Source organism: Frieseomelitta varia, unplaced genomic scaffold, assembly GCF_011392965.1.
Source record: "Frieseomelitta varia isolate USP_RPSP 00005682 unplaced genomic scaffold, Fvar_1.2 scaffold_976, whole genome shotgun sequence".
NCBI lineage: Eukaryota > Metazoa > Arthropoda > Insecta > Hymenoptera > Apidae > Frieseomelitta > Frieseomelitta varia.
The window spans coordinates 1,050,259-1,063,095 of record NW_025110785.1 but is presented as its reverse complement, the minus strand read 5'-3'; the positions used below and the strand labels follow the sequence as shown (position 1 = coordinate 1,063,095).

At 37.1% G+C, this 12,837-nt stretch overlaps 1 protein-coding gene across 1 annotated transcript in view; it reads left to right on the top strand.

The window, feature by feature from the left end:
• Nucleotides 1–11,689, top strand: part of LOC122538210 (protein patched-like) — a 30,841-nt gene extending 19,152 nt beyond the window's left edge. Inside the window, exons 6-10 of the mRNA XM_043672088.1 lie at nt 5,758–6,162; nt 6,517–8,355; nt 8,559–9,047; nt 9,296–9,419; nt 9,614–11,689. Of these exons, the coding sequence (XP_043528023.1) occupies nt 5,758–6,162; nt 6,517–8,355; nt 8,559–9,047; nt 9,296–9,419; nt 9,614–9,756 (3,000 nt within the window). The 3' untranslated portion in view covers nt 9,757–11,689. The remainder of the gene's footprint in view (nt 1–5,757; nt 6,163–6,516; nt 8,356–8,558; nt 9,048–9,295; nt 9,420–9,613) is intronic.
• Nucleotides 11,690–12,837: the final 1,148 nt, after the last annotated feature.

The following is a 12,837-nucleotide window of genomic DNA, read 5'->3' as shown; positions in this document are numbered from 1 at the left end:
TTTTTTTTAAGAGAGAGATTATAACATCATATACACATCAGACGTATTTATATTAACCCCTTGCGCTGGAATCGAGAATTTTTTGTTCCAAAATTGCAATATTTTCTCAGTTTTAAGTACAAACCAGGTAAAACGAATAATAAATTTATTATTACCTCGCAGTAATTTCTATCCATGTCATATCATACCGACGTGTTCAAAAAGACAGCGACAAATTGTTGTATACGGTTCGGTCACTCGTTATGGTCCGCAATCAGTTGCCAGCGCAAGTGGTTAATATAATGGTGAAGCATGTTACTGAATGTCCGACCTACATCGCAAATTATTGGCAAATAATATATTTCTAGAATGATGCAGTAATTTTTACTTCCTAAAAAAATGTTTTCATTGCAAATTAACACGACACACTCAATGTTCAAACATACATGTATACAGCTGCGTAATGTGATTTATACAAACGTGTACTATCGTGAAACTATAATGGTTGGAGTGTACTTGGAAATGCTTGGAAAGTAGTACGAATCCGACGATTAAACGTTTCGAATCTACTTGTGAGGTACTCGATCCCATCTCTAGTTGGCACAAGCTGGCTCGTTAAGGTCTCGAGATCGAAGAAAGATGCGGCTTTCTATGGGGAGAGACGACGATGGTTGCTGCGGCCTAGCCTCCAGCCTTTTAAAGATTCCTGCTTTTCATGAGTGCTTAATGGAATTATTATCCGATCCATGCCGATCGCATAATTAATGAAGACCGGTCGCTGGGAGCCCGGTGATCGATAAAATCATCGATCCGCAGCAGATAGGCGATCGTACGAAGGAACGGGAACTGCTTCCTTGGGAAAATCGTTAATGTGATGAACAGCTGCTTCTCCAGTTCGAGGATCTACGTGGACATGGTTAATCCATTTGGTCGATATACGTGTCTCTAGAGTATGGGGCAAAAGTGATTCACTTGTCACAGTCAAGAAGAGCGTTGGTTCTTTGTAAATAATTTTAATCGTGCAGGGTAATTATTTTAAAGTCTTAATTTCCTGCATGTTTTACATAAAAACTCATGCTGACAAACAGGGAAATTATTTTACCCCTGTATTAATCTAGTTGTGAGAAATTTCATAAAACACAAGCATACACAACATCCGAAATACGGTAGTATAGTATTCTTAGACAAAATAAATTTTTGCCTACTCTCTCAATTTAGTAAAAATTAGGTAAAAATTTGCTGTCAAAGTAAGTTTTATAATGTTTCAAATTTATCTTCACGTGGGAACTAGAAACTTGTTAAGGGACGATTCATTTTAGCGAATTGTGGGAGTATTCGTAAATAGCGTCTCTGTTAAATTCTAGAAGACTCGGTCCATCGACGTAACGGAAGCAAACGCTCGATATCGAGGAAAAAAGAAAAAAAAAAAAAAAAGAAAAATGGCGAAAGGAGAGGAAGAGGAAGAGGAAGAAGAGCGTCCAGGTGCGGTTCAAGTGGAACATAAGACGGCTACCGGTTCGCCGTTACCGTCTAGCGGCAGTAATCGAACACGCGGAGAGAAAAACAAGAAAATCGTGCCAGTAGTACGTTGACGTTTTGTGACACGCATAGTGTTGCCCGTTCGTGGAATTACATAACGCTTGATGTCCACACGTGGCAGCGCCGGGCTTTATTTGGTATGCCCGGCCGACATCCGGTAACGCATCCATCGACCCAGCCCCCTCTATATTTTATACCGAACGCGACGCCTTTATGCAGTTGACATGAGCCAGATATGAAAAGTGCACGGACGAGAGAAAGTTCGAAGAAAAGAGACACAGAAAGAAAAAAAATATATCGTGGAAACAGAGAAACAGAAGTTGATCAATGAACGATTAAACAATTGACTTCGGTTGAATCGGTTAGTCGCAAGCAAATGTGCACGTTATTGCCCCTCGAATAAAAATTCTTAATGTGAAATTAAGCACTTGCGCTGGCAACTGATTGCGGACCATAACGAGCGACCGTGTACAATAATTCTTTCGTTTTCTTTTTGAACTCGTCGGTACGATATCGCCGAGTAGAAATTACTGATTAGTAATAAATTTATAATAAATTTGTTTCGTCTGGGTTATACTCAAACATGTAGAGATATAATATAGATAATATTTGTTTAATAGGTGTAATGATAATGGAACGACAAATAATTAAAGAAGACAAATAACATTCAATTCAACACGAATTAACAACTGAAGTAAACTCTTTTAACAGCACAATTGACACTTATAACAGCTCTTTCTGAACAATTCTCTCACGATTCGGTTTTTCAACTCGCTGGACTTTGGTTTTTTAAAAAAGAAAAGCGCTCCATGCCTACGTTGGACTTCTTCTCCCATCACATTCATATTTTATCATATTTCTATGATCAACAAACAGGCCATCTGTTGTATTTAAACATAACCAAAATTATAACTACCGATTAATTATAATAACACCGATACTACAGATATAATTAAAACTGAGAAAATATCGCAATTTTGCGACAAAAAATTCTCGACGTGCGTGGCATGTCATTCCAGCGCAAGAGGTTAGCATGAAGAGGTCATGAATCTCGCGGTGTCAGAGCGCAGAGGTAACACTAGAGCCCACCCACGATGATTATCGCGTGTCTCGGTGTATCGATCCACGATCCCGTGCGATCCATCACGATATCTTGTTCGCTGATTTTTCGAAAATCGTCCCACGAACGCTGATCCGGGACAATTTGTTCGCCGTGCGCTTCTCACCACCGGGAGATCGCCGTCGCGATAGCTGATTCTGATCGCATTGCACGCGCGATATCGTGTTCGATGGTTTCACGCTTTTTGCGAATGTTCGAGCAAGTGGATTTGGTTTCACCGTGAAATAACGTGTGTGTAAAGACTAACGCAAGTTGCGATAAAACGGTCGTATTGTATTTTTTATTAATTCGAAATTGATACTATGGAAATTTAAATGTTAATAAGTAATCTTTTCTAGCTGAATATCTCTTTTAATGTTATATTATAAAATGAAATGTGGTATCTGCAAATCTTGTAAACTTTACATCAAATTTTTTATTCCTAATGATTATATACGACCCGTGATCGTCCACGTTCGAAATATTCCTCCAGATTTTTAAATGGAAAAATTTTAAACACCATGTTGTGAAATGAAAGAATCTTGCGTCAGTGTTACGTCATCAATCTAATTAAATCATAGTCAAGACTTTCATACTATATATACTTTATACTAATATTATTTTAATGTGCATATTATACGTTCGTAAGTCGGATTCAGAGTGGTCAAGAGGCGCAGTGGCCAATCTCTGCGTGATTCGATCGTTTGCTTAATTGCTGCGAGATAATCGACGAATTAATTGCTGGTAATTAATACTGGCTCGTTAGTATGCGATTAACGTGCCTGGTATCTCGCGTTTTTGTATCCTCGTTTTTCGTCGTTGCGCCGCTCCCCCCCCTCTGCTTCCTTCGTCGCTGATTTCCTCGAACTCGAAATTTCTCGGCTGCGAGGCAATTAATTGATGACTATCTACAGATACGTACACGCGTGGTCGTTGCCAGGTAATTCAGGGAGACATTTAGAATGATATGTGGTTTTGCTGCAGGAAAATATCAATCTCGGTCGCATACTAATGAGGGAAAATCTGCGAGAAATTTGTCAGATTAATATACGCCAGGAAATTGAATTATGCTCGACTAAATTATAACTTTGGGGTGACGGATGGGATCTACCACTTCGTCAAAGACTTTTTTCCCTTGACCGAGCGAGAAAACGGAGTTCCATGTTTCCTTTTATTTTAAAATTTTACAAATTCGAATGATCTTACGTATTCTTTTCAGTATGACCATGTGAAGAGTCTCTTGTTTGCAATGATCTCTTAAAAGTTGATTTGTGGGACAAGTTTTGGGACAATTCCAAAGTAATGTTCTGAGTTGATTTTCCTAAATTTTTGGAACAAAATAAACATTGAACTTAATGACGGATCTTCTTTTAGAGTTAAATGGAGAAAAATGTTTTGCTTTCACACGCTATAGTAATCTGTTATTTGATTGCACTGGCCAGATTATCAAGCATTCATCGCATACTCGTGTCGTGTATCTTGTTTAAACTGTACGTGCATTCGTAGAATTCATTCATACTCGACCCTCTGTGTAATGTCATAAATATGTTTACCTGTTGCGTGAAGTTCATTCACACCTAATATTTGTAGAATTCATTCACTCGTACGATAGTCAAGTACACAACATTTCTTTCATTCCTATGGCATTATTTTTTTATACTTTTAATTATACCTCTCTGATTTTGATAAAAATCATAGATCGTAGATTTTCATGTAGATTAGTATTTCTATATATATATATATAATTATTGTTATATATATATATAATAGAAATACTATTTGTATATATATATATAATTATTGTTTATCTAGATTCTATTTTTTAAATTATTTATATTTATATAATTATATATATAATTATTTATTTATATATATATATAATTTAAAAAATAGAATCTAGATAAACAATAATTACTGTGTTATTTGCTAAATTTTTCTTTTATAACGAGTGTGGAGATCTCTTCAGTCTTGTTAATGTATAATGTAAATAATTCAGCTCCATTTTGACAAATTAATAGAAATAAATAAATAATTCTACAATGTGATTGAAATTAATGTCAGAAACTCGTCTGCCTTTCGAAAGATCCAAATCGGAAAAGTATTTCACGATGAACGTTCTTTTCGGCCAGGAAATGATAAAAATACGATGGGAAGTAAAAACGACGGCACAGCGTATTAAGGACCTCACAGCGAGATTTAATGGAATCCTATAAAAGAGACATACCAACGAGGATTTTAAACGATCGCCATTTAGTTTGTTGGACGTTGTCCAATGTTTCTCTGTATCGCGCCGAAATAAATAACGCAAACAGAGAATCGCGGAGAGGCTTAGTCTCTGTAACGAATGCATTGTAATAGTCCTACAATTCATTAGTGTCCATTTAATGAGACTTCGTGGGGAATATAAATGTCGCAGGTGGTATTCCCTTTGAAATATCGCGCTTCTTGAATAATGTGCTTTGAAATTCTCCGTAGAATCAAATTAATACGTTTCCCTCATGGAAAGATACGTAAACAAATTGAACGAGGAATCACGTTAATTTCATTGTGATCATATTTTTATTTTTTAGAAACGTGCATATTTTGACGTTTACGTAATAAATTTATTTTATTGGGAATTCTAAAGAAATAGATGCTTCTCGCTATGTTTCTAGTCTAGAATTGATTATTTATTAATTAACGTTTCTCGTATCTTTCCATATTGTCATAAATTAGCGAATGGGCCATTTTGTACTGTAATTTCTTTATTTCTGCATCTTCTATCCAGATTGTAAATTATATCGTATTTGTATTCGAAAAAATTGAAAGAATTGAAAGTCATCGATATGCGTGATTATTAGACTTCGGACATTTTATATATTTTTAAAAATTTAAAACAGTGCAAAAATGCACATATATAATGCGCAGAATGTGTAAGAACACATAAAATATCGAAAGTAGCAGTACTTGATGAAGTATAATTGTACAGCCTTAATAAATGCATGAAAATTCGAAATCTAACAATTACACAACCATTACTCTCTTACTTCCCTCGTAAAAACGTCCCTCGTAGAACCAAGCAACCTAATCCAAATTATCGCGAACAATCTACGACCGTCAAGATACTCATCAAGACTCGCCATTCGTTTGTTTCCCCATAGGTACCGGACATAGGAGCCGAATTAACGGGTGGCTGTTACGGTTTCGCCGCGAAGTTTATGCACTGGCCAGAGGAACTGCTCGTCGGCGGTGCTAAGCACAATAAGACCGGTCACTTGACCCGTGCAGCTGCGCTCCAGACCGTCGTGCAGCTGATGGGAGAACGAGAGCTTTACGAGTTCTTCCGCCACACCTACAAGGTACATCATATCGACTGGTCCCCGGAGAAGGCGGCGCAAGTGCTTGAAACCTGGCAGCGTGCGTTCAGCAATCAAGTGAAGTATCTGGACGCGAATGGCTCGACGCCGTACAATTTGTATGCGTTCAGCACGACCATCATGAACGACATACTTGGAAAGTACAGCGAGGTGTCCGTTATGAAAATCGCCATTGGCTGCGCACTGATGGTTAGTAGAAATACTATTGCGGTTTCTAACGCTCTTACGGACAGTGAAAATGTACCGCCGATGAAGTATCACTTAATCACCAAACCGCGAGTGATACTGAAATCTGCAGTAGATATTTCCTTTTCCCCCCATTTCTTCTGCGTTGCTTTTTATGGTACAACATTTCACTCATGTGGATATGAAAATTATAAAGTTGCTAATCACTTCTGTGTAAACAGCTGACTAGAATTTTTCCATTATCCAATTATATCCCACTGTGATCTTTTGAAGAAATTAAGCTCTCTGTTATTTGTCTTAAAAAAAAAAAAAAAATTTATCATCTACATCTTTATCTATTGTCTATGTTTCTTCCAGACACTGTACGCAGGTACAGTCCTTTTTCGATGGAAGGATCCAGTGCGTTCTCAAGCTGGCGTGAGCATAGCCGGTGTGGTGCTAATCTGCGCGACTGTTGCGGCAGGTTTGGGATTCTGCGCCCTCCTAGGGATCCCGTTCAACGCAGCCACCACTCAGATTGTCCCATTCTTAACTCTGGGGCTCGGTGTTCACGATATGTTCCTGTTAACTCACACGTACGCCGAGCTCTCGGTGCACGACGTGCCCAGCGGAGAACAGACAGCGATAGTTTTGAAAAGGACCGGCCTGTCTGTCCTCCTAACAGGAATCAGCAACGTGTCAACGTTCTTCGCTGCAGCGATAATTCCAATCCCCGCGCTCAGAGTGTTCTGCATTCAAGCCGGTATTTTGTTAATATTCAATCTGGCCGCCATGCTGCTCGTTTTCCCAGCTATGGTCAGTCTGGACCTGAGGAGACGTCGTTCGGGTCGTTCGGACATACTCTGTTGCTGCTTGCCGTCGAACGCCGGCAGAAATAAGTACGCCAATAGAGCGGGCAATGGCACCGTGAAACAAACTGTTACGAGGGCGATTCCACCAGAACGTCGTGAAACATGCACGCAGATCTTGACATCGCAGAACGTACAGAATGAGTCTTGGGTCGGAGGAAACATCGAGGTGGACGCGGACAAACAGAGTAGCGAAGAAGACACTCTGACAGGATGCAGCCAGGATGATTGCCTGAGTTTCTCCCTCACACAATTTGCCGCGAGGCATTACGCCCCATTCGTCACCAAACCGGCGACCAAGGTCTTCAGCATGATAATCTTAATCGCGATACTCGTTGGCAGTGTCTGGCAAGCTGTAAGGGTGAACGACGGTCTAGAACTGACCGATTTGGTCCCACAAAATTCCAACGAATACTCATTTTTAGCTGCCCAGGCGAAATATTTTGGATTCTATAACATGTACGCCGTTACTCAGAGAGAGTTCGAGTATCCTAATAATCAGAAATTGCTGTACGAGTATCACGATGCCTTCATGAGGATAAAAAACGTAATCAAGAACGACGACGGAGGACTGCCTGAGTTTTGGTTGAGTTTATTCAGGGATTGGCTGAAGGGACTGCAAAACGCGTTTGACAAGGATTATAGCAACGGATGTATCACGCAGGAAAGGTGGTATAAGAATGCCAGCGACGAGGCAATTCTAGCCTATAAATTGTTGGTACAAACTGGCCACGTAGATAATCCTATTGACAAGTCATTGGTCACTCAAGTCAGGCTAGTCGACTCCGAAGGGATCATCAATCCGAGAGCATTTTACAATTATTTGAGCGCTTGGGTATCCAACGACGTTCTGGCTTACAGTGCTTCTCAAGCGAATTTAAGACCCGAACCAAAGCAATGGATTTATACCAACGATCACGAGCTGAAAATTCCAAAAAGCATGCCCCTGACGTACGCACAGATGCCGTTTTATCTGCATAAACTTACCGATACGCAAGAGATCACGGAATTAATTGGCAACGTGAGGAAGTTGTGCAAGAGATTCGAGGAACGAGGGCTGCCAAATTTTCCTTCTGGTATACCGTTCCTGTTTTGGGAACAGTACATGGATTTAAGAAATTGTTTAGGCATTTCCCTGTTAGTTGCTCTAGCAGCCAGCGTCGCTGTTGTTGGAATATTGTTGTTGAATCCCTGGGCAGCTTTGTTAGTCGGTACCTCACTTGCTGCTGTGGTTCTACAGCTTTTCGGAATTATGGGCCTTTGGGACATAAAACTGAGCGCCGTTCCTGCTGTTCTGTTGGTTGTCAGCGTTGGAATTTCCGTGCACTTTACGGTGCATATTTGTCTGGTTAGTACAGACATAAATAAGATAAATCGAGACATTGATAATAAAAGTGAACTGATCCAAAGAATCAATAAATTAAATTCTTGCTCTAAGTATAAATATAAATTTCTCTAAATATAGTTGCTGTAAAAATTTGATTTCCAATGTTTCATCTATAAAATTCCTTGTCACATTTATATTCTATAGTTTCGTTTTTATTCTTGTAGAGTTTTGTCACGACCATTGGGAGCAGAGACCGAAGGATTCGCTTAGCCCTGGAACATATGTATGCGCCCGTAATACACGGAGCATCAACAACTCTATTAACAGTCATGATGTTGGCCTTTTCCGAGTTCGATTTCATCGTCCGATATTTCTTCTTGGTGTTGTTGTGTCTTGTTGGGATCGGTTTGGTGAATGGGCTATTCTTCTTCCCTATTTTGCTGTCTTTGATTGGACCAGCACCAGAAATAATACCCAATGACCATCCGGATCGTATTTCTACGCCAACACCACCTGCTTCGCCAATCGTCAGAAGATCAAAACCTCCTACACCACCCAGGAGATCATACAAGATTGATAACGCCAGGTTACATGCGGAGCCTTCTTTAACAACGATCACGGAAGAACCCAATTCATGGCACAGTACACAAGAATCTTGCATTATTGTTCAACCAGAGTTGAAGGTTGAAACAACATCAACTTGTGGCAATCAGGTATGTTGTAACGCCAATATTAAAATTATTTTGAAATATTCCCTTTTTCATTTGACATTTTCCTTCAAACCATACTTGAAGTGAGAGTGCTTTTGGATATCTATCACATTTGCTTTCTATCTTAACTGCTTTCATACCAATCAAAATTTTTTTACTGTCATTTACACGCTGTCTCATGTATGAGTGATGGTGGTACTCCGAATCCACAGAGCATGATTAACGTGTGTGCATTTGTTTTTAACTAACAGAACTGTAGCGGATCAGATACAAGTGGGTCTAGTCGAATGTCACCAGTGGCATCTGCATCTCATATCACAACCAAGGTCACTGCAACGGCTAATATAAAGGTTGAAGTTCATACACCATTAACTAGTGAGTATCAATTGTAACATCCGACTAAAAAAGGTTTCTTGTTATAATTATGTTACTTACATAATTTATCAGGGTTCCAATATAACTTATACACGTATTTTACACAAGTAATATACATGATATATATACAAATAATATAATAAAATTATATGATTTTTTCACGAAATACTAATTTTTACGTAAAATTATTGCAGGTACATTGGATCGTAGCGAAAAATGTAGACACGCGACTTCCAGTAGCCGAAGGAGCTCGCGCTGCAGTGCGAACATTAACGCTGGGGAGTCTTCAGGTTCCGGTTCTGAACCGGATTCAGACTCTAACCCAAATAAACACTAATAATAAGTACCGGGAAGACCGGCAGCTACTGCTCAAATACCATGCGAAGCGGGAACATACAGAAGGCTGACTAGGATAGATTTATCGTTTCTTTTCTTCTATCTTTTTTTTTAGTAAAACGTATAGCGATGTGCGGGTACTCGAAGATTAAATAACATTTAATCGACTTTATTCGAGATAAGTTCGAGTAAAGTTTTTACACGTGTCTCAGCTCTCTTGATATTTTGTAAATTAAATATACATGAAAGAATCTTATTCACTGCCCTTATTTTATATAAAATATTGTGGACAAATTTCGAACAACGCGGGAAAGCCAATGATTAGAGTCAGGTACTCACACATCGTTCATAATGCAATGTGTTTGTCTTCTTTGAATTAACCTTTTGACTGCGGAGCGGTCAAAAACAAAATACCCTTAAACGTCTGTAGGCGCTATTCGCAGTTAAAGGGTTAAAGAACAAAAGTATTATGACTCAGAAATATTTAATCAATACGCGCAGTGATACATTGTATATAAATGTTCTCTAAGATGCATGTTTCTATCATACGTTCAATGTAGACCAGACGTACGAGTGAAATATTCGTAATTCACTTTCAGCACATTGAACGTGTGATAAATTATTGGGATGTATAAACCGATAATTTTTAACGAATCAATTTAGGAGCATGTCAAAGAAAATGCTTTACTACGCTCTGTGGTATACGACAGTTTCCATGAAACTATAAGGATATTGTTTTTACGAGTTAGAGAAAATTTCAGCGCCTATTCTATAATTGTTAATAACACGAAGATTAAAGGAAATGAAAATGTTTCAGCTATCTATAAAATTTGTGCCTACTTTTTATAAAATCCGTTATACGAAACAAACATATTATATAGTAACATATTTTTGGAAATGTTTATTCATCAGAAATATATATATATATTTATATATATATCGAGATGTTTTCCTTTTTAGGAGATAAATAGTATTATGCGTATAATATGTAGTTTGAAATTTTCACAGACAATAATACACGACTCATATTTCTTTTTTTTTTTTTTTGAAATTGATAAAGCATGTTTATTAAATCATTTATTGTACCCTTTTGGGTATATAGGTGACCGAAGGTTTGCAGATTACGTTTACGTAATACTGTTTAGGAATAACTTCTAATTTAGAAGTAATTACGACTATGTAGATCTATTGCGACATTTCTTGCAACGACTACAATGTGGTGCCCTGGAAAAGATAATAAAATTTCTAATAACTATTTATTTTATATGGTAACAGTTATAGTGCAGTGTGTATATGACTTGAAGCGATATTAAATTTAAAATCTATTTATTATTTATTTTTACGTTCTTACTTTGATATCACAACTATTTAAACCGATTCGTTTTGTACAATGCCTATTTCTTATGATAATTTGTAAAAATATTTCATTATTTATGTGTCGCTCTATATATTTTTATATAAAATCGTTACTTAATTTAATAAAATAAGTCAATCTATTCGATTCGTACCTCTAATGTAAAAAGGTGTAATATATTATTCCACAGCTAATATCTATGTTTATGTTTTTGTTAGGTCTGATACAGAATTATGTACAATAACAGAAGTATTTTTATGTGAAGTCAATCTTGTAAGCGTACAGAATGCAGACGAGATATTTAATGAAGAAAGATGGTTTATTATAGATACAGAATCTTTATTGCGTGAAAAAGCATATTCATATGAAAAAGAATAGTCAATGTACCTCCATTGTGTGCCTTAAATTCTATCACAAATTCCTAATCAAATATAATTATGTTAAAAACTTTTCATCTTACATTTTAAAATGTAACATCAATAGTCTTCTCGATCTTACAATTCAATTGGAGGTGCAACAATAAACTTACTATTACTTTTAATATTATAGAAGCTAATTATTTTTATATACTGAATATAGAAACGATTAATTGTATGATTTATAATCTTCATTTGTACATAAATATAATAATATTATAATAATTTGAAGTACAATTAATTACCGTTTCAAAGTCCTTATTCTCAGTTATCTAAATATCCTTTTTAATATATAAATGTGCAGAAAGGTGAGAAACACGTTTTAACGTAAGTTAAATTAAGTTCACGTGAATATAATTTTGTAGTTACCCAATTCACCGTTGTTAGACATAGAGTGCGGTAAAAAACTTTTTTTTTGTATGTCGGTATTTCAAATCACGGGTCACAAAAGTCCGTAAGATGGCTTAAGGGTCCATGTCCGTGTAGGAACCGGAGTGGGTAAGGCAGAATTCTGCCCAAGGTTCTTCTGACGAAGATAGATAGGACATATATTTATATGACTTTTTTTCATTATTTTTAGGCGTACAATCAGCTCCCGAAGTGGGTTTCACAAGTTACGAAACACCCTGTATAGTCTGATTTATTTCTTCTAGTGAATATCATAAATGTGCGCTTACAAATTTTAATACGGAGTGTTTCTTACCAGCAGTAGTAGTAGTAGTAGTAGGCAAAGCAGAAGTAGCGAAAGTAGGACTTTTCTCTCTTTGCAACTAGGTTTTATACCCTTGATTTGCGAAGAGGGTGAAAACTCTTTTCCCGCGTTTTTTGCAGTTTTTCCAGGTTTTCTATTTTTTACAAAAAAGGTGTCGCTGCATGTCTTATTGGAAACTTGCAACGAAAAATTTGAGCGAATGTAGGTGGCGCTGTTTTCAATTGCGCGGTCGCTACATCTGTGGCTTAAGGGTAGAGTGCGCTAAAAAACCAGTGATTTTTTTTTCTAGTTGGTATTTCAGAATCCCCTCTGAACACAAAATCCCATTTCATGTCTGGTCTACTCTATCTTTAGTCAATGGTTTTATTTACCTTCGATTGTACTCCAAATTATAGAAGTTTTGCTGCAGAAAAGAATCTTTACTTGAGAAAAAAAGAGTTGCCTTCAATATATATTTATCAAATCACGTTGAACAAAAATATTATAAAAAATAGTATTTAAAATGTATTTTATTATGATAAAATACATTCTGAGTAAAACTTTGTATTGTGATTGAAAAATCTATCTATCTGAATCTCTTTTTCTGTCACAAAATTCAAG